Genomic DNA, 23,014 nt, shown 5'->3' on the forward strand with positions numbered 1-23,014 from the left:
TTGAATCTTAAACATGTCTAAATATAGCAAAGAATTTCTGTTTGAAGCCAATTCAGCTACTTGCGTTTTGTTGAGAACCAAAATAAACTCGTATAAGACAATTTTGTAAAGAAATCTTTTATATATATATATTTTTTTTTTTGAAATGTCTCTTATTGGTAGCACCGAAATTACTATGGACGAAACTAAAGCTCATGATGTTTCAGTAAAAACGAACCAAACTCATCCTCTACTAAATATTTACAATCTTTTGTTTTAATTTTCGCGAAACAGCTCAAAGTCCTTTTCAAGAACTTCTTGAAAAGGATGTTAGCCAATACCCAAATTATTATGATTTCAAGGAATTAATCCAGACTTGTTGTAGTGTGAAAAAACTGTATGCACTTCTTTTTTAGTTTTATTTGGCATCGTTTACTTTCTGGCACTGATTGAGAAATTGGTCTGTCGGATTAGGCTGATCAGCCTGAATGAGTGACAAAAGAATTGTCAGAACAATAAATTGGTTCCTTGAGTGGAGTTAAACATAGAACGCTTTTGCTAGTCAGTGGAACACAGCATTGGTCTGTTGACCCCTTTTTTGTAACGTAATTGTTGTCATTTATAAATAAAATTTAAAAATTCGTATAGGAGGATGGGTATTAAAGTATTTCCCTCTAAACATGACCAGAAGACATCATTCCATAGAACAATTCTGTCAGATTTTTATAGAATATTAAAGAACCTCATTTATAACAGAGAGAGTTAAAGTACCCTTTTAGTTTTTGTTGTTCTATCTTCTGTTCTGTGTTGTATTTTGTTTGTCACTGAATAGTCACCTTTCAATAAAATTTCAGATGCTGAATATATAAGTAGGGAGCGCATCGTTCTACCAACAGCGCCTAAAGCATCAAGAGGATCAGACATAGACGAGTCTCTAATTCCCAGAAATGGTCCATATTGTGCACGTGTGGCCAATCTCCCATATGATATTGACGAACCGGACATAGACCACTTCTTCAAGGGGCTGAAGGTATGTTCACATTCTTTCAATTCTATTTTAATGTTTTAGTTACAGTAAATCTTTTTCAGTTTTCTGCTATTCAAAGAAAAAAGAATTTATATGTTACAGGTTTTTTTTTTTCATTTATGGACTAATTATCGGGTAGGCCTATTGGGTCCTTACCCATCAGCCAGGGACTGGCGTCCCTGAACTCTGCCGAGACAAAGGAACTAGTTGGGGCGCCATAAAAGCTAATTACCCCCCTGCAAACAAAGTTTGATAAAGAAACGTCAATGATAAGTCTCTTATCCAAATCTCTAAACTTTTATGACAGCTCATGCAAGCACCAAGACCAGCTTTCTGAATGCGAAAACTTCTTTTGACATTATCCATGGAAGGTTAGGACCATGACAGCACTGTCAAAAACAGAAAAAGTCCTCCGTGAATGCCAGAAGTTTAAGCTTGACATTGTCGTCGTTTTAGAAGCAAGATGGAAAAGTCACAGAGAGAAGAAAAACAGCAGTAACCATACAATGTATTAAGTCTTACACAGCGAAACAACTTAAAGTTTCTTTGTCAGAGTTTTAGTAATATTGCCAAAAGGTTCAAATGTCTTGGTAGACATTTTTATGTATGTAGGCTCACAGAAACAAGTCTGTGGAAGAATATTTTATGAACGATTTGCTTCAAACCACGCCAAATTGCCGTTGATCGTGTGCTATGCATCCACAAATGATATGGATGACGCCACTAAAGATGAGCTGTGCATACACGTTCAGTACTATACTCAATCTCTCTCTACGACGCTACACATGTAGCAGGAGATCTTATTTCAAAGGCTAACAAAAACAAATGCTACTACCCTGGAAGGATGGGACGTCATTTACTTGGCAGTATCATAGTTGCAGCGGTAGCTGCAACCTAGTAAAGGACCAACACGGCCTATAGTAACAAAAAAAAAAAAAAATATGATTCGGTGGGAACTCGCTAATGAGAAAAAATTATCATTTGTAGCTGATTCAGGAATGGTAACTACTATCTCAGTTAGTCTTAATAGTAAAAGTTTATTTTGAAAAGAAATTTAAGAGAAATTAAAAAATAGCCGGAAACCCCCTAAAACTGGTTTCGGATCGAAACAAAAGATATGTTATTGTTGCCTTGGCCGAGAACCCTATACAAGAAACTTACAGTCCCCTGACTTGAACAGCAAGGCAGTGAAGGTAAACGGTGTTCAACTTGTCAAACTCACTATGGGGTACAATTTGCTAATCAGCATTACCTCTTTCAGCGTAAAAAACATTCATCAATACTTGTAAATCCCTAGATGGTGTCAGCGAAATCAAATTGACTATCTTACGATTTGCTGGAGATGGTGAAAGAGTCTAAAAGGTGTTTGAATTTTCAGAAGTGCCGAAGTTGGTTTAGGGTACGAACTAGTAGTCGGTACACTTAAATTGAAACTGAATTTGAATTATCGTAACAGAAGACTCATATACTCAAAAGCTTTGGTGTAGAGGAGCCAAATGACAAGGGTGTTCGATGTTTGCTTGGTATAAAACTGTCGAATGAATTAGGAACCCTCAATAGCCGTCTTATAATCTCAAAGAAGCTGGAAAAACAATTCGCAAAAAAACTACGCGAATATAGCCGGAAAGACTCTTGGTGTTAGACAATCCACTAAGTACTAGTGGACATCCACACAAAAACTCATATAAAATTGTAAGAAACTGGTGTCAACAAACCCTCCTTTGAAAAATGGTCTATCAATGTTGACCAAGAGAATGGGTATGATTAAGCCAAGAGAAATGCAATTTGCCATATTTGACGGACGGTAATATATGAATGAAAGGGTAGACAAGCCAACGAAGCGATGATCCCAAGAAGACAGACGAGCCATGTGTCGTCTTGTCAAAGAAATATTAGACTGACCATTTTTGTAAGAATGTCCCACAAAGATGAAAGAGAGAGGGTCCTTTCAGAAGTGAAGAAAAATAGCAATGATTGGCTAATTGTTTTGAAACTCATTGCATTGCTACGCGCCTATAGTTCCACCTGATACACCAGATCAGCTCATCTTCAATCTCTGCATCATTAATGACAAGCCTGCTGTCGACGAGGTGTTTCCAGCTCCTAAAAACCTGAAAAATTGGAATGGCCCTTGGTACAGACCACGTTTTGGTGGAAATGATCAAGTCCAGCCTGTGATGAACCTTGACGAACCAGGAACGTGAAGAAACATATGGCTATGTTTCTTCACGCCCCTGTGACGGGTGGGAAGTTACTCCCGAAGAGAGGAAACATGATCTGTGGCCAAACTCTTTAAGAAAGGAGATGTGCAAGAATATAGCAATTACAGAGGCGTCAATCTTATCTCAATTCCAGCGAAGCTCTTCTTGACTACAATGCTAGAAATTCTCGAACCCAACCTAGATCCCTAATTGCGTGAAGAACATTATGTATTTTGGCCAAAACAATCCTGTGTCTACCTTATCTTCTCTATACATGATAGCGGATGAATCTAACAAAAGGAAACACTGCTTCTACATATTCCTTGTGGACCTAGAAAAAGTATTCGATTCATTAGAATGTCAGATCCTATGGTGAGTCTTGCTGTATGACGACATTCCTGATAAGCAAAGATATATTTAATCCCTAAATGTAGCATCCGGATTGCCTGTTCCCCACCAATACATAGCTTACAATTAGAAAACAAAGAGAGGTTTTTATAAAAAGCCGAGTTTAACTGTATCTCTTGGGGCAATAGTTACATTGGGTTGAAAAATATTCGTAATTAGAACATTATGCTAATTATATAGATATTATTTCAGAGTATCACACATGATCCTCTCTGCTTGAACTTTTCATATTACAGTGTTTACTTTTTCATCTATTCACCAGTTCGAGATTTGTTTTTTGTGGTGAGAAATTTATCTTGGGACATTACCTTACCTTGACCTTAGCTCCTCCTGTGCCGCCAAAGGCACCCAGTGCGTCCAAACAGAGCCGCCATTAATCCCTCATATGCTGCTGCCCAGACGTCTTCCCATTACTGTCGAATTGATAAACTTAAGGCCCGCTGGTATGTACGACGAAATGTATTTTTGGCTTTCCTTTTCTTCGGGTTCCCTCTTGTTGCCACTCTATCACCGTTCTGGGGAGTCTATCTTCCGCCATACGGATAACGTGTCCCAAGTAGCGCCATCTACGTTGGCGTATGACATCTGTTTCCAGGGGTTGATGTGTGCTAGAGCGGACTGTCTGGTTAGTTATGTGGTCCCTCCAGTTAATATTCAGTATCCTGCCAAGACAGTTGTTCTCGAAAGCAAGAATCCTCTTTTCTTGCTGTTGATTCAGTTTCCAGTATTTACAGCTATTGAGGAGGGTAGAGAGGACGTCACTGTTAAACAGCCTCAATTTTAGTTTCAGGGAGTACTTTTTCGATTGCCAAACTTGCTTTAGTTGATTAAACGCTCCACTGGCTTGTCCAATCCTAGACTGTACCTCATTTTTGCTTAATCCAGTTAGTTCGACTGTACTTCTGAGATATCTGAATTCCACTACCTGCTCTACTGAATTGTCCCCGCACTTTATGCCAAGTGGTGAGTCACTCGTTGTCATGCTTTTTGTCTTTTCCTAACTAATCTTCAGTCCCGAAAGACTTGCTTTCTCTCGTATGACATCGAGAAGCTCCTGGAGCCTTTCCTTGTTTGCCTCAATCAGTGTGATGTCGTCGGTGAAATCAAGATCTGCTAGTTGTTTATTATCGCATATATGGATCCCAAGCCCTGTACAATCTTGGAGCGCATAATCGACAACAAGGACAAAAAGCAGGGAGAAAAGGACACTTCCATGATTGACCCTAGACATGATAATGAAAGTCCTTGTATTTCCTTCATGGGTCCGAACACAGCACTCCGTGTTTTCGTGCAGTGCAATGATCAGGGATACCAGTTTATCTGGAGTGCTGTAGTGTCAGAGGATTTTCAACTGCGACTCTCGGACATAATTTTTGGACATATTCTTCCAAAATTTTCAAGGTATCGAAAACTGCAATATTTAATCGATAGTAAAAAAAACGAGGCCTAAGTATTGCTCCTAAAAAATTTTCGCGGGGAAGGGTCTTGGTTTCGTTATATCAAACCCGCGTCATTTTGTACGGTGGGGCTAATTGAATCCTGAAAAAATGCATTTTTTTTTAACATTCTGTGACATTTGCTTCAGACTATTATTGAGGGGGATGTTGAAAGCAAAGATAATCATCTAGTAGTGTCTAGGATTAATCTATTATCTGAGACGGCACAATAGTAAAATATTGCATTGATGTGTTGTAAAATTTAGAGGGAATAGTCAGTCTGGACTTGTCCCAGTTAAGAATAGGAATGGGTGCACTACTAGTGATAAAGAAAGAGTTAAAGAGAGCAGAACATTTTAAGATTGTGCTAAACCGTGATAAAGTTACAGGAAATGATATAGAAAGGAATGAAAAAGTTTGTTACACTTTAGAATTGAAGGAAGATATATTTTGAGAGAAAGAATTAGATACAACTTTAAAAGGATTAAAAAACAATAAAGCCTCAGGTGCTGATAATTTGGTAAATGAGTTTTTTTTTTAGATATGGTGGCTGTGAAATTAGAGATAAATTATCGAAGATTATGAATATGATTTTTGGAAAAGGGTAAGTGCCTAGCGATAAAAAAAAAAAAAATAATAACGAAATTCCTCTATAAGAAAAGTGATAAAGAGTGAGTGGGGTAATTATAGAGGCATTTGCTTGCTTTCTGTAGGAAGTAAATTACTTCGTATTTACTGTAGGAATTCGTAGGAATAGTGTGATTATAAGAAAGGAAGAGGATGCGGTGATAAAAATTCTCACTCTTAGATTAATAATTGGTAAGTGCCTGATTAATCAGATACATTTAGTCCTTAGTTTCATAGATTTTGAGAAAGTGTTTGTTTTTAGCTGATAGAAGAGCTTTGGCGAACATCTGATCGTTGTATTATATACCAGATAAATACACTATATTGATTAGGGCTATGTATGAGAGCAGCATTTCTGTGGTTAAGGTAGGAAATGAGTTTAGCAGCTTGCTTCCTGTTGAATGAGGATATGGATCACCTTGGTAGACTCTGTTCCAAGAAACACGATGAAGGATATGGGAGAGTATGAAATTAAATGGATTCAAGATGGAGGTGGCTGGGACACGTTTTGCGGAAGAACATGTAGACTTTTATTTTGTAAAAGGTTGGACAGGAACCTGACATAAATGTAAAAACTGTTCCTACAGGGAATGGGCCGACTCTAATGAAAGCAACCAAAATAGTGAAAAAACAAGAATTGAGATCGCGTAAGCATTGTACTGGTTGACTAGAATTTACGGTTAGACATAAACTTCTGAGCAACCAGCGAGCCATATGCTCTCTTAGTCATGATGGGAAAAATTCTCAAAAAATATTCAAGGTGCGCCCATATTCTTGTAATTTGGTAAACCAAGGTGTGTTAGGCAGTCATGTTCATGTGTTTCCAAGAGTAACAGCAGTCGGATCTCGCCTCTGGGGGTTAAAAACGAGGCTCTGGGTTTAACTTTGATTGGACACAATACCAACACGATTATAATCATCTAATAAGATGTGGTAATTTTCTTCATATTCTATGCTATGTTTGATATGTATTCAAGATGTTCAAGATGTTGCCGGTATAATTTGCTGAAGACACATCAATATATTTGAATACACAATATGCACTGGGATTTTACAACTCTATTATTGAACAAAAATGTAGAGGTAATGACGGCGAGCTGTTGAAAATATAGGAAAGTAAAAAAGATTCTTAATATTTCTCCATGGGATGACATTAGATCCTGTCTGTAACATACTTGGTTTCAAAGTGCTATTCTGTAGTCCTTGATGGCTGTCTCATGTCTGAAACGCCGTCGATAATTACTCCTCACGCATTGGTTGAGTGAGCCTTACACATTGTTGGTTTGCTTGCCTCTAATCATTCCTTTCTGAGAAATAATTGGTTACAATGAAGACTTCGGAGGGCTTTGTGCCTTCTTAAAATACATAGATCTAAAGATAATTTTTAGGGCAGTATTTGCGTTGCTTAAATGCTTCTATTTTTTACGTTTTTTTATTTTTTAGATAAAAAATATCAAAATGCCTAGGGATGGCAATCGTATTAAAGGCTATGCTTTTGTGGAATTTGAAGACAAGCTACAATTAATAGAAGCTCTTGGCAACAATGATTTGGTAAGTATTTGCTTAATTTGCTTGATTTAGTTGTGTTTCTATAATTCTTCACGGGTATTCGTGACACCAAACTGAAATAAAAGTGTTTGAATACTGCATAAAATGTATATTTCTTTAAACCTAGCATAAATTATTTAAATAATGGCTGGCTTCCCACTTAGGCCTAAATTCTGGAAACAATCCCGTCTTCCTAAAAATGTAGAAAAAAGCCCTGGCCTGAAAATTGAATATTCTAAAGTTAAACCATTCCCCCTCTCCCTAGTAAAACCGGCGCCTTCTGCCTCTCCGTTGTATGAATAAGAGGTTTTTGCACCTATGGCTGTTATTGGTTCTAACAAGAATCAGTCTTTTCTGCCTAGAATGCTTGACATAAAGACGTCAATCTAAGGACTCCTGTTAGCTCAAAGCTCTAAATTTTAAAGGAAATTAAATGTAGTTCATGTTTGGTTTTATATTTGGAATTACTATGCTCCTAGTGTTGGAGAACTGAAACTACTATAGGACTTGTCAATAGGCAAGGCGCTCATCTCTGTTTAGAAGTTTCGTTTGTTATCCCTGTACATTTATTTTAGCATTGTAGATTAGGTTCGACAAGTGTAAAAAACAAGAAAAAGCTCATGATAAATACATAAAGATGGCCTTGGTTTACTCAGTGGAAGTACTCATGACAGTTTTAGGGACTCTCTACCTCGTCCACGCACTACTAGTGTTTAGATTTGATATGCAATGTTCAGTGTGGCTAAAATTTAACTAGAGAGTCTTGATTGTCACTAAAAGATATTCAATCTCTAGTCTGTTAAATTATCCGTCTTCATTTCTGCATGTAATTCTGTCGTTCTTATCGTAAATTCTTGTCTGGAATATGCTGATAATAATCAAAGTATGACCCCCTCCTTCCCCTAGAATGACCGTAAGACCTCATATAGAGACGCAGCGCAATTTGTAAACCCATTGTGAACTGTCGTGAAAATTCATTGAAAATTATCTTTATAGTAATTCTTATCATTTCTATTAATCTTGCCAACGCCGAAGAAGCTATTTTCTTCTTTTATTTTTATTTATCTGCCTTTTAGTTGTTTCTGATATTGCTGCTCTTTTGTTGCCATGGAATATTCAATTTGACGGTTCTTTTTACGAGCTAAGATTAAATTTTACTATCAAAATGCGTATAGAGGTACGGTGTGTGCTCACACTATTCAAATATTAACTAGGAAAAAGCTTATAAATGTATAACACATGAAAGCTATGTTTTGAACATAAAAATACATCTGTTATTAAATTATGGAAGATGAAAAATGTTTTATTTCAGCTAATTAAGAATCGAAAAATTAAAGTTGAACTGAACCTCAATGAAGACCGTAATCGTAACAGAGGTCCTCAAAGGGATTTTGAGTCCCAAGAAGACAGGACAGTAGGCGATTGGAGGTCTGCTAGAGCTGAACTGCCACCACCGCCACCTGGTAGAGGTAACGTATTATTATTGAATGCTCCTACCTTTTTATTGAATGCTCTTATTTGTGCAGAGGCAAACAAGTTGTTGTGCAACTGGTCTTTCTTGAATAATTTTGATAATAAACATAGTAATACATAGCTTAGTCTTAAGCTGTTAAATGATGTATACATTTCTTTCAAATTCCTTGTTCGCAATAGGATATTGGGGCTACATTCTTACATAATTCTAAAAATTCCATCACTGTTTTGTTTTACCCAATTTACTGCCAGTTAATAACATTTTCTTTTCTTTTTCTACAGCAATCAGGAAAGTTATATTTTCAAGAGTTGCGTGATGATATTTTTTTCACTCATTTTCTGTTGATTTTTAATACACGTTCTTAAGTACTAAACTTGGCACCCGTTAAGTGTTAAAACAGCAAAACAGCATACTTGCATTAAACGTCTTTTACAATAAAATTGAGTTCCTGGGTTTTCCTCATTTTTTAAGGCGTATATAGTTGTGTACGTTTCCATTTAATCAATTAAAAGAACTAGAATTAATTTTTAGCATAATCGGTACTTTAAACTACATTTCTAGTGATTACAAAAATAGCAACACAACTGGCAAGTTTTTCATGGCGATAGTTGAACTCCTTTTATTATTCTTTTCAAATCCTTGAACAAGAAACTAGTCTCTATATGCAATTTCCAGCTTATTCTAATTTCAAATACTTGCAAACACAATGCTCGTTTTGTTGGCTTTTTCCCTCTTTTTTAACAGCAATATACCTAACAATTTTTTTTTCTTAACACAATTGAAACTATTCTAATTAAAGAGATATAAGTAGATGACGCTGCATATTGGTAAGTAAGTAAAAAAGTATGTAAGTGTGACAGCACTAGACCCCTAAGGCTCAAACCGGCGGTGCTGATCTCCGTTTCATGGCCCTTCAGCCAGAAAGTACAATGTGGGGTTGGGAGCCGGCTGTTCTGTGTTTTTGCACACCCTTCTTGCTTACATTTCCTAGATTTCTCCAGGTACCCATTTAGAGCTGAGTCGGCTCTCCCTGAGCTTATAGAGTCACGCCACTGATCCCCATCCCAAACCAAATACATGGCCACTAAATTTCGGAATGTCGGCTTTTCTATTATCGCTAAATTTCCTAACTCGCTGAATTTAGCATAATGTGCCTTGAATTGGAATGGCCTAGCAAAATCCGTACTGTTCCTAAGTTGTGTTTGTTAAAATTTGATATATTGCCACTAGCCTATATTTGTTCAATTGTGACCGGCTGTAGCGGTCACAGATGTGTTTGTATTGATTGCTGAAATACTTGCCTATATGATGCATGTGTTAAATTGGGAGATACAATTGTTTGGTTCGGCGCAATGAATTTACGCAATGAAAAAATCTTGATAGTTGTATAACAACAACAAAAAACGTGGGAAATCCTTTCTTTCAAACAGCTCGTGGTAACAAACTGTAGTAAGGGGCGACCCGGCTCAATAGTAAACGAAACTCTAAAAAACGGATTTTGATGCTAAAAGATACATCAAAAGAATCGGTTTTTCATGCTGATTTTAAATATATAAGTTTCATCAAATTTAGTCTTTGTCATCAAAAGTTACGAGCCTGAGAAAATTTGCCTTATTTTGGCAAATAGGGGGAAACACCCCCTAAAAGTCATAGAATGCTCCTATCTACAAAAATGTGGAATTTCGTATTTTTTGCCAGAAGACGGATCAAGGGTGCGTATTTATTTGTTGTTTTTTTTCCAGGGGGGGTCATCGTATCGACCAAGTGGTCCTAGATTGTCGCAAGAGAGCTCATTCTAACGGGAATGAAAAGTTCAAGTGCCCTTTTTAAGTGACCAAAAAATTGGAGGGCACCTAGGCCCCCTCCCACGCTCATTTTTTCCCAAAGTCAATGGATCAAAATTTTGAGATAGCCATTTTGTTCCGCATAGTCAAAAACCATAATAACTGTGTCTTTGGGGATGTCATGGGGGAAGAGAAATTCAATGAAAAGGGCGCAGGATTTTCTAGCATTACTATAAAAAAAAACAATGAAAAAATAAACATGAAAAAGTTTTTTCAATTGAAAGTAAGGAGTAACATTAAAACTTAAAACGAACAGAGATTATTACGCATATGAGGGGTTCTAAAAATACTTTAGCATAAATAGCGAGGTATTTAGGAGGAGATAAATACCTCGCTCTTTATGCTAAAGTAGTTTTAGTAATTTCAACTATTTATTCTACGGCCTTTCTGAGTCAGGGGTCATTCTTAAAGAATTGGGACAAAACTTAAGATTTAGTGTAAAGAGCGAGGTATTAACGAGGGGACAAACCCCCTCATATACATAATAAAAATATAAGAATATAAAAGTTTGTTACGTAAGTTAATTCTCAAGTTACGTATACTTTTCACTAATAAAAACGTTCGTTAAAAATTAGAAGTTCTAGTTGCCTTTTTAAGTAACCGAAAAATTGGAGGACAACTAGGCCTCCTTCCCCACCACTTATTCCTCAAAATCGCCTGATCGAAACTAAGAGAAAGCCAAAGCCATTTAGCCAAAAAATAGAATTAATATGCAAATTTCATTTTAATAATTTATGTGCGGAGAGCCAAAATCAAACATGCATTAATTCAAAAGCGTTCAGAAATTAAATAAAAAAAAACTATTTCTTTTAACTGAAAGTAAGAAGTGACATTAAAACTTAAAACGAACAGAAATTACTTCGTATATGAAACAGGTTGTCCCCTCCGCAATCCCTCGCTCTTTTCGCTAAAGTTTGACTCTTTGCCACAATTCTATTGTTTAAAACAATTAAAAACTTGAGCGTAAAGAGCGAGGCGCTGAGGAGGGGACAACCCATTTCATATACGGAGTAATTTCTGTTCGTTTTAAGTTTTAATGTCGGTCCTTACTTTCAGTTAAAAAAAAAATAGTTTTTTTTTATTTAATCAGATATTTGACCGAATATGGAGTGGGGAGGGGCAGTAATGTTTTCGTTTTGATGCCCTTAGCACTTTAAGTTTAGTTTCTAGATTGATAGAATAAACAAATTTTTTACAAATGTGATTAAATATTGTCCCCTTTAATTGCGGGGACAAGGTAACCAACCCTCAACACTTCCCTTACTTTTCTATTCATTGTTGCCAGAGCATCGCGGCGAAGTGATTCGGACATCTTTTTGGCCCACCTTCCTTAATTGCGGGGTAAGGGTTCAATAGCCAGACGACATTTCGAGCTCAAAACACTCGGCGCAACTACTTGATTTGCAACTAAACAAATGAACCAACCACCATGTTCTGTTTGCAGTCAAAATGTTACCAAAAGCAGCGGCGGTGCAAAATGCACGAAATGCCATAAGTGGTGCCATCTGACGTGCGGAAAGACAAAATACTCACGTGAACTAGCAAGCATCTTTGTTTGCCCTGGCTGCAAGCCTGCGAATACAAGCTCACCTGCATCGGGAGTCAAAACCCGATCGAACCCAGAAGTAGCCCCTAGTCCAAATCTACCGCCGAAAAACAACTCAACTCCGATCAGCACAAACAACGATATGCCAACAACATTCAGAGGCAACAACAACGTCTCGGATCAGAGCTTGGGACAGGGAAAAGCCACCTTATCTGAAGCGGTCGAGCTCAGCGCTGCAAATGAACTATGCAGCTACTGTCATCTACCGACAGAAAATTCCACGGCCATCAAATGTTTTTTCTGTCGTGAATACGAGCACGCAGGATGTAGACAATTAAACGCCGATCTATTCCTAACAATTAAGAGCTTAGATCCTGATTCACGTCTTTTCAAACACGAATGCGAGAGCTGCAACAAAAGAAACGTATCGTTCCTGCAGCTAAAACTGAGGTTAGCGCTCCAGTTAAATGCACCCAGTCCTTTGCTCCCAGCTCCTGTTCCAACGGAAAGCACCATTCAAAGCTATGATACTACTGTTGATGTGATATTGAAGGCTGATAAGGAAAAACAACTTAGAGAAGGAAAACGGACAAATGTTGCGATCTTTGGTCTCCCGGAGTCAGAAGACACCTCTGACAAAGACTTGGTGATTAACCTAACTACAGAGAATGATTTGGGAGCTCACCTGCAGCACGACGACATTCGTGAGGTCGTACGCGTGGGAAGTCAAATAAATGGCAGTAAGCCACGCGTCTTAGTAGTCAAACTGAAGGACTCAATCGACACAATCAAGAAGCGACAGAAGATTCTCAGCGCAGCCCCAAATCTAAGAAAATCGACCAACGAACTTGTAAAAAACCAGGTCTACATAAACCCTGATCGAACACCAATGCAAAGGGCACAACTGGCACAACAGCGTCGAGCAAAGTCGAGCCAAGGTCAGCAAGCACAGCAACACTCTAATGTTACTGGAAGCACCAATTCCAGGTCCAACGGGAACCAGAGAATGAGACAACAAGCGAGACCATCAAATGGTCCCAGCCAACGACAGCCCCAAAATTGACGAGGAAAAGGCCCAAGCCATACAAATGAATCCGAAAAAAAAATAAAATGCCTCTATTTCAACGCTGACTCTCTCTTAAACAAAATGGAGGAAGCAAAGCAGGTTATCAAACTGGAAAATCCGGATATTGTGGCAATAGTAGAAGTTAAACCAAAAAAACTACAGATACTTACCTACCGTCGCAGAGCTCAGTATCGAAGATTATTATCTGTATGAACAAAATCTGGAAGAGAATACAGGTAGAGGGATAGTCTGCTATTGTCGAAAAGGCATCAACGTGCATCCAATATCGATGTCAACCGACACGATTGAGCCCAAAGAAAGTCTGTGGATCTGCATTAAGTCTAAAACGACCAGCGACACTGTTCTTGGGATCTGTTATCGTAGCCCCAACAACACTAACACATCCGACGAAGCTCTGTTCTCGCAAATAGCAGCATTCGCTAAGAATACCAACCAAAAGCTTGCTATTATAGGAGATTTCAATCTCCCTAAGATAGGCTGGAATAGGCGATACACCACGGAATCTACCGCAAGCTGAGGATGCGGGGATCTGACACACCAAGTATCCTCGATTTGTTACTGGTAAACGATGGAGACCTGGTATCAGATATTAAGCAGTTGTCACCAATCGGTAAATCGGATCACTCGGTAATTGTGTTTAGCTTGGAAACGGAGGTTTTGAGGACACGTGTGGCACTGAAACGTAACTACTACAAGGGAGATTACGTTGCTATGAGAAGAGAGCTTTCGGATGTCAACTGGATTGAAGAATTCAGTGGGTTGGAGTCGTTAGACACCATTTACACAAGGTTCACTAAGATTGTAGCCTCAATGGAAGAACAATTTATTCCTATGCACAATAAATACACCCGTGTTGCATTACCTAAAGCCAATATTGAACTGATTAAAGCAAAACAAAAAGCATGGAGAGACTACAAAAGTAATCGACAAAGTAACGACCGAGAGAAAACATTCAAGAGGCTCCGCAACAGGGTTCGAAAAGCAACAAGAAGAGAAGGAAAGCTTAGAGAACGTAAATTAGCTTTCTCCTTGAAAGAAAACCCAAAAAGTTTCTGGAAATACGTGAACAGCAAAAGGAAAAACAAAGGTGGAGTCTCATCTCTTTATGATCCCGTGAAACAAAAGCTGGTACACGACCCCACGGACAAGGCAAATTTTCTCAACAGCCAGTTCTCTTCTGTTTTTACTCAGGAACCTGAGAACGAAGACTACTTTAGCCGCGAGGAACCAATTCAGGGTATAAGCGAATTGATAAGACCGATAGAGATCAAACATAGCGATGTTCTAAAGAAACTCAGAGAACTTAACCCAAGCAAGTCCACAGGCCCAGACAATCTACATCCAAAACTGCTCAAAGAACTTGCAACGGTAATAACAGAGCCACTAGTCTACATTTACAGAAAGTCTCTTGAACTCGGTGAGCTTCCCGCTATTTGGAAAAAAGCTATTGTCGTCCCAATATACAAAGGTGGGAAACGAGAAGACCCATCAAACTACAGACCGATAAGCCTCACTTGTATTACGTGTAAAGTACTTGAGTCTCTCATTGCAGACCACACCCTAGAATACTTAAAACGAGAAAAAATACTTACCGAAAAGCAGTTTGGTTTTCTTAAGGAACGATCTGCAGAGATCCAACTGCTTTGTGCCACAGATGATTGGAAGAAAAACATCGACAAGGGGTTCCAGGTTGATCTCATATACTTTGATCTCAAGAAAGCCTTTGACAAAGTTCCCCATAAGCGTCTCGTCAAGAAGCTCGGAAAATACGGTCTCTGCTCATCCGGGTCCTCATTCAGTCTTCTTCAATGGATTACGGACTTCTTAACTGGCAGAAAGCAAGTCGTGTGCTTAGAAGGTTGTCTCAGCAATACCGAAGAAGAAGTTCTTAGCGGAGTACCCCAGGGGTCAATTCTCAGCCTCCTTCTGTTTAATCTCTACATCAACGACCTACTTGAGGGCATCAAATCTGACATCCTTCTCTACGCGGACGACACAAAGCTCTATCGCGTCATCTCGTCATGTGAAGACATTCACCACCTGCAGGCGGATCTCCAACGAATCGATGACTGGATGAAGAAGTGGATCATGGAAATCAATACCCAGAAAAGTCATATCCTCACTCTGGGTCCACAAAACTTTTCGTCCTCATACTTTCTTGGTTCTGCTGCACTCACTCTTAGTAGAGAAGAAAGAGACCTAGGCATCTTAGTGGATTCTGAACTGAACTTCAGTAGCCACTATGAAGCTGTCGTCAAGAAGGCTTCCAAAGTTGCTGGTATGATCAGAAGAAACTTCTCGTGCGAGGACGACAAAATGCTTGCTACGCTCTATAAGTCCCTTGTCCGCCCGATTCTTGAGTATGGACATTGTTCTACAAGACCATACTGCAACAAGGACATAGATGCTCTCGAAAATGTTCAGAGGAGGATAACTAAATTCTCTCCCAAGTTACGCTTCCTTCCCTACGAAGAGCGGCTTAGAAAGCTTGAAATCCCAACCCTCGCCTATAGATTCCATCGTGGCGATCTTATTGAAATATACAAGCTCTGCAATGGAGCCTATGATAACGTATTAGCCCAGAGAATCGTGCAGTTCAATAAAAATCATCTCCGAGGACATCAGTACAAAGTGAGTATGGAACGTTTTTACAAGGACATGGGCCGATGGACTTTCGGCAACCGAGTTGTTCAGCATTGGAACAACTTACCAGAAAGAGTAATCTGCTCCACAAACCTACGGACATTCAAGAAGGAAGTTGATGAATATTATTCAAGTGACATTTTCTCCTTATGCAAATTTAGAAGAAATGCAAATTAAGATTTTTGTTTTGTAGAGGCTTAACGGCCTGCCATCAAATTTGCGAATATATTTATTTTATTTATTTATTTATTTATAAATATATTACTAAGTTCTGACAGCGCTACATTTTGTGTCAAGTAAGCGAAATAATGCATGAATTTTATTCCATCATATCTGTTTATAAATGAGCCGAGTCAAAATCTTCATATGCCAGTTAATGCATGTGAATCATTTTGTTGGGAGTCATGCGGGCTTGAATTGATATTTAATTAGGCGGAATTACAGCCATCATTTATGTATTGATTTGAACCTTCGACTTTATAGAATTTGTTCAAGTATGAGTTTTGGTAAAAAGTAGAGTAGATGGCTTTTTACCTGCTCCACATTCCATTAAATAAATAAAATGCAGGAATTGATCAATACGTGAAACCAGGCACTGGGAATGGAGCATCCGAGTTTCATCTTTTCTACATGTTTCTCAAGAATACAAGTTTCTTGCGAATACTAAATTAAACGATAACTTCTTTTTTTCTTAAATGAAAAGTATGTCGATCGCCTTTTAAAACATGAACTAAGAAATCTCTTGTTTAACGCAAATACTGCTTAATATAGCCTTTATCGCAGGCAGCAGTGGTAAAATAATGCTATTTTTACTTGAATTTTTTTCTATTTGAGGATTCATTTTTTGAAGGTTAAAAACTTGAAGTTTTAGTTGAAAGAGGCTGAGTGATGTGTCATCCCTTAGATATACAAGATAATTTTTTTTTTCTTAACGGTGATAATTTGGATAAACTTCTTCTTTTAATTTAATTTTCATTCATATTTAATACCAAATTTCATAGATATGAAATTTAGTGTACGCTCCCCCCCCCCTACAATTTTCAAGCTTATTTTTTCTTTTCTAATAAAACTTCTGGAATGAGAAGGTTCATTGGGGTGAATTTCCTTTACATAATAAAATAGGATTATTCTAAATACCTTGAGGGAAGAACAATTCTTATCTATTATTCCTCTTTTCTTAATATGAAGTTCGGAACTATTTGGATGGCGATGGGTGGTCCTGAGGGTGTGGAATGCTAAAATTTAACGTCTCCATCCTCTCCCTTGTTTTTCTGATATAATCTTTATAGAAAGCTGGTAACATTGTCCCTAAAAGTCTGCTTTTTGGAAATTACTCCCCACCCCCTGTCCTCCACAGAAAAATTCAATGCACTCCATTAGTTTTACCCCTCTCTGCAAAGGTATCTCCCCCCTCAACGAAATCGCGCAAGTGCACAGATGGGTGTCATTCAACAAAATTTTATTCTTAAAGAATACTCCTCATCTGTTCAAACTCTTTAAATGTAGTCTTTTCTTTTACACTCAAAAAGTATCCCTAGTAAGAGTAGAACATATTCCCCTCTTCACTCATGTTGTGCACTTAGCGGAAATATACTCCTCCGCATTAACGAATTTTGGAATACATACCCCCTCCTCAATAATAATCCGAAGGAAATATCACAACAATTTGTTTTTGGAAAAAACTGAAGTTTTCAGGCTTCATTTAGCCTCACTATACCAAAAGACTCGAGGATGGTATAACAAAATCAATACGATAGTGATGTTGCCCAGGCTATGCGATGATTTGCACCAGTCTTAGCTCTGCTATATACCAGTCAACTTGCTGCAGCTATTGTCCTAGGGGGTGCAGCCAAACTGGGCTTTTTGTGAAAAATGTCTGTTTTATGTTTGGAAGCTTCGTTCTAGTGCAAAACTAATCAGGTAAGCCTGATGCTACATTTAGCGAGCAAATATAACTTTGATCGTTAATTTTCTTGGCCACATCATCAAAATATGGGTTTCGAGAAATAATAATGATAATAAAATAAATAAAAATTTTGATCCGGAAGAGGCTTTCCAGCTTGATCAAGTTTGAAAACCGTGTCGAATCTGTTCAAAAGCGTAGAATTGTTTGTAGAAACAGACATTGACCGTATTTAAATAGTTGGATAGGCAATGGGGCTAGTTTTGGTCCAATAATTATAGCTTGGTAATCGTTCCATGCATCCAAATGGAAGAAGGGCTAGCGTGTTTGCCTTGCAGGTGAAGTGGCAGTGGTGCGAGATGTTGGGAAGCTCACTGGGACACTGTCTTTCGACCACAAAAAGTTGAAAATGGTTTCATGATCTTAAATCAAACTAGGTGTGATATTCTGCACTTTCTGCTGAAAAGGATGGTGCTGGGAGGAGGGAAAGGTTGTTGGTCCACTTTATGCCTCCAATCATACGCGCATTTGTAAGGAGACCCAATCATAAGGAAATACACTCAGGAATCAAAGGTTCCACTTCAGCCTGGGCTGAGGCGGAAGACATGAAATCAACTGAAACAACCAATTAGAGTATATCGTGGTGATAGGATTTGGAAGGTTATAGCTATTTGATGGACTGTTTGCACGACATTGGTTACTTCCGTGGTAGTTAACTAGAGACGGATAAATAATAAAAAAAACAAAAAAAAACAGAAGTGCTGAGATCAGCCTGAAATTTTTACTAATGTCCAAGGTGACTGCCTAAAGAATATTAGGGGACTTATCTTTACGGTCTAGGCACTAACAGGCTTCAATGTTTCATAGTTAAGGGTATCCCCACTATAAAACTTTGATGCCTGGTTTGGTAGCACATAGACCGTAACAGCCAACGGTCTAAAGTTTCTCGAGAGAAGTTTTAAATAAGCAGATCACTCTGTTAGTGAGAGCCATACTGAGAATAAATTTTATCTTTTTTTATGTATCCAGTTATGGTAAGAAAGACAACATTCTATAAAATTGCATTTGTTTCGGCTGCTGTTTGTTTGTTGTTTGTTACTGATATTCAAAAAATTGACTGAATATTCCAGATCCAACTTTTATGAGGAAATTAGTTTAAAAACGTACAAAAATTTTTCAAGCCAAAAAAAAAAAAAAAAATAATGCGGTTCACTAAAAATTTTAATGATTAGATAAAACTCAGCGGGATACACAACTGAGGAAAAACAGTAAACGTAACATTCAGGTATTGTTTTTTGGAGGGGGGTGTGGGTCGGATAGGTAAATATTCTGAAGGGGGGGGGGTGAATTCAGGTTAACGGTTTACGCAGTTTTGAAAGATACGAGAAAATACTAAATTTGCTTTGATTTTATCTGTAGGAAGAGGGTCGAGCTCACTCCCCTAGATATAGTGTAATGTCTGACATAAATCGTGATAACATAAAAATAAAAAACAACAACAATAAAATGAGCAGTGACATAATCCTTGAATATTGCAATAGAGCTTGAAAACTTCACGAGTTAGGTATTTTATCTTAGTTTTGATATATATTTTTTAACGAAAAAAAGGCGTTTTCTAATGTTTTTGCAGCATTCATTCTATTAAACTAAAGAAAATGAAATTGATGGTATTTCAATTTGAGAAACAGGGTTCACTGGTGGCCAGTTTTTTCTGTTGTACTTCCTAGAAGTTTTTATTGCGATTTAGGTTTCTTATCGTTATTGTTTTAGATTATCGTGATCGTGACCGAGGTTATGGGAAGTTTGAAGATAAAGGTTTTGGAGGACGCCGAAATTTTGGAGGAGGTAGCTTTGAACGCAGAGAACGCGAACCAGGTTTGTCCTAATTTACATTCAGATTTTTCAGCTCAAATATATAGTACGTTTTATAAGAAAAACCGTCGTTCTCTAAGCTAAAGATCTAAATTTAGTTGCAGATGCACAGGTGAGTATATTTTTTTCTTTTTCGTCTCAAGACATGAGCTGCCCTTACTAATATGATTTGCATTTTTTAATGTTCAGAACTGTTTGTCGAAAGCAATTAAAAAAAAAAAAAATTAAAAACGTTTATTATCTGGAATTTTCTAATAAAGGTAAGAAAAGTCAGAGAATCTATTGAAACCAATATTGTAATCCATTTTGCACCAGAGTTCCCTTTTGATTTTCAAATATTATTTTGGAATTTGAAATATTGTGTTTATTCATATACTAGCCAAGTAGATGGCTAACATAGAGCCTTCTCGGCTCCTCCTGATCTCTCGGGTCCAGTTTCCTCTATAAAAGTGGGTCAGGTCGTCCTACATACAGACAAGCTAAGTGCTTTATAGTAGATATGTACCGTGAAGGAAAACTACTTGTCACTCACAAAATGCATTAGAAAAATTTGAATAAGCAAAATTCACTGTATTGTAAGATTGTAGTTCTTGAAATCAATTCAAACATGGGATTCAAAATGAAAATCTGCGTTGCGCGTGTGTTCCTCTCGAAAACTTTGAGCAATAAGGCATCGATTAACATATCCCAAAAAAACACGGATGATGAGGATGAAGAAACATTATGTGTTGAGAATGCTTTTACTTATATTTCAGTACTTTTAGTCAAGTTAATGGTAGTCTTAGCCGAAACATCTTATTTCAGTGTTCCATAAAATGCGGACCAGCTCTACATTTATGTAATTATTTAACATGCAAAATTCGTAAAATTCACGTAACGTTTTTTATACAGTAAGGGGATAAGGATAGTGTCAGTAAATAAGGAATCAAAAGGATAGTGTCAGAAAATTAGGAACCAAAAGCCATTTTTTCATCCTTTACTAAATAGTGTAGAAGCTCATCTGGCCAAGCCCTTGCAAAAATATACTTGGGGACATTCTCGTCATTCTCTTTTACTCCAGCATTTAAGTGAGCACACGCAATTTTGAATACATTTTGCCTCATATGATTTTGTACATTAAAATTGAAATTTATAATTAGATATGAAACCAAAATTAACTATTTATGAGTTTTTTCAGAATGGATTAAAAAATAGACATTTTTGTCTATGAGCATAATGGAAAACAAGAAGATGAAAACTAATCGGGTTTTACATAACGCAGATATCAAATTGGGTCTGAGTTACAAACTCATAAATAGAAAAAGTTAGTGAGTTAAAAAGATAAAGTTCATTTTCTTTTATATTTATATATTCTCAAGAAAAAGAAAAGTTTTATCTTTTTAATCTTCCGATTTTCGTATTGTGAAATTGTATTTATTCTTTTCCAAATGTTAATGCACTTTATATTTCTAACTACTGTGCCCTCTCGGCTGTGATGCAATCATTGCATGATAAAATCTTGATGTAATGTTGCTGTTTTTATTAATTTCACTTGATTAAAGCATGAAAAGTTTCTATAGAGGGTCTATTATTGCTCTGTTATCTGAAGTGTATATACTAATTAAATTTGGAAGTAGTTAAACATCCGGAAGGGGTTAAAAAAATGACTCATAAATTGAACAAATTTATGAGACAAGCAAAAAAACAAAAAATTGGTGAGTTGAAGAAAACGAGTTCAAAACATGTTTTTATTATATATTTTTCGATTTATTATTAACCGGTTTAGCCTCTAAAAGGTTTGTATCATAAAATTAGTATTGCCTTTGGGGTTATTTTCAAAGAGGGAAAAATGAACAATTTTGTTGGTAGTAATAGTCTGTTAAAGATGATACGCTAATGGATATACAGGTTTTTAGCACGACAGTCTAAGAACATTTATTCATTAGGAGCTTTTCATGGTCGAAAGCATTAACCCTTTGGGACATACCTTCTTTCTCTCTGTTTTTTCTTGTTTTTTGCTTATCTTCTTTCTTCTTCCTTTTTTATTTTCTTCCTTTTCGTATATTTGTAATGTTCAGTAAAAATATTTCTGTAAAATAGATTAAAAATAAAAGAATAGAAAATCCTGGACATTTTGTCACACATACGATACCATTATCTATTATTTCGAGTATATATCAAAGGAAAATGTGTTTAAGAGTTAGTTCTAACTAAAATACGGTGAAGTGAGCAACATAAAACAACATTGCCCCTCTAGCTAAATTATTCGGTAAGGCTCTGTTATTTCCTCTGAGACAGGCAATGAGTTTCTTGTTAACATTGCATGTGTAGGAATGTGACGATCTAGTAGTATATCAATCCAATAGAAAAATGGTAGATAATTCCCCATTTTGTTACAATTTTTACATTTGTAATACGAATTTTGTACAATTTTATATAAATTCAAGATGCAAATGAATCCCCTCTTCATGTGGACAGACAGGCTTTTTGCTTGCTTATAAGCATCTTCATTTTTTATTGTTGGCCTGCTCTGTTTTAATTTTTTGTTTTTCTTTAGAAGTTGTCAAGGAGAGGCCAAGGCTTCAATTGGCCCCTAGGACAAAGCCTGTTGAAAAAGAATTAGCCCCGTCGCCAACTGCAGCAACTTCGTCGATTTTCGGTGGTGCAAAACCTGTAGACACATTGAAAAGAGAATTGCAAATTGAAGAGAAGTTAAAAAGTAGAACAATATCTCCGCCAGTGGAAGAGAAACCAAAGCCAAAAGTGGATATCTTTGGTGGGGCCCGTCCTGTGGATACATTGACCAGAGAAATGGAAATTGAGGAAAAATTGAGAAAAGAACGAGGAGATTTGGAAAGGTTAATGTGTTTTCTATACGATTTATAGTTCTAGTTGGAATGGGTACATAACAGTATTGTGAAATTTGGCCCAATATAGGTGAATTTCCTGTAGTTCGGCTAGAAAAAAAAAGAAAGAAACAAAACAAATAAACTAATAATACTACTGTTGCCACAAAACAACTTGGGCACTATCAACTGAAGCAGAATTAGAATGATTTCTTATACTACTACTACTCACAACTCGCCGCAGTAACAAGCCGCCTGAAGCCAACACAGCTACATACGCTCCTCCTCCATCTTAATCTATTTAGAACCTCCATTTTTACACCCTCCCAGGAAGTTCCCATTTCCTTTAAATCTTTTTATTACGTCCTCCAACCCCAGACGAGGACAACCTGCTTTCTGTTAGCCCCTAGATGGTTGGCTGAAAAGGACAATGTTTGGCAATCTGTCATCCGTACAACGTGCCCTAGCCATCCCAACCTTTTTTCATTATAGCCCAAGAAAGCGGGATTGAATCATATTTTTCGTACAGCCTACTATTTGAACTACGGCCAGTCAGCTGGGAATTCATAACAATATGTATGCAATTTCTCTGGA

General features: G+C 37.3%; 1 protein-coding gene across 1 annotated transcript in view; it reads left to right on the top strand.

Moving 5' to 3' along the window:
• Positions 1-23,014, top strand: part of LOC136041798 (eukaryotic translation initiation factor 4B-like) — a 49,380-nt gene that overhangs the window by 8,386 nt on the left and 17,980 nt on the right. Inside the window, exons 3-7 of the mRNA XM_065726552.1 lie at positions 834-1,009; positions 7,122-7,229; positions 8,539-8,695; positions 19,494-19,598; positions 22,132-22,432. Coding sequence (XP_065582624.1) covers positions 834-1,009; positions 7,122-7,229; positions 8,539-8,695; positions 19,494-19,598; positions 22,132-22,432 — 847 coding nt within the window. The remainder of the gene's footprint in view (positions 1-833; positions 1,010-7,121; positions 7,230-8,538; positions 8,696-19,493; positions 19,599-22,131; positions 22,433-23,014) is intronic.

The sequence above is a fragment of the Artemia franciscana genome, unplaced genomic scaffold, assembly GCF_032884065.1.
Source record: "Artemia franciscana unplaced genomic scaffold, ASM3288406v1 PGA_scaffold_38, whole genome shotgun sequence".
NCBI lineage: Eukaryota > Metazoa > Arthropoda > Branchiopoda > Anostraca > Artemiidae > Artemia > Artemia franciscana.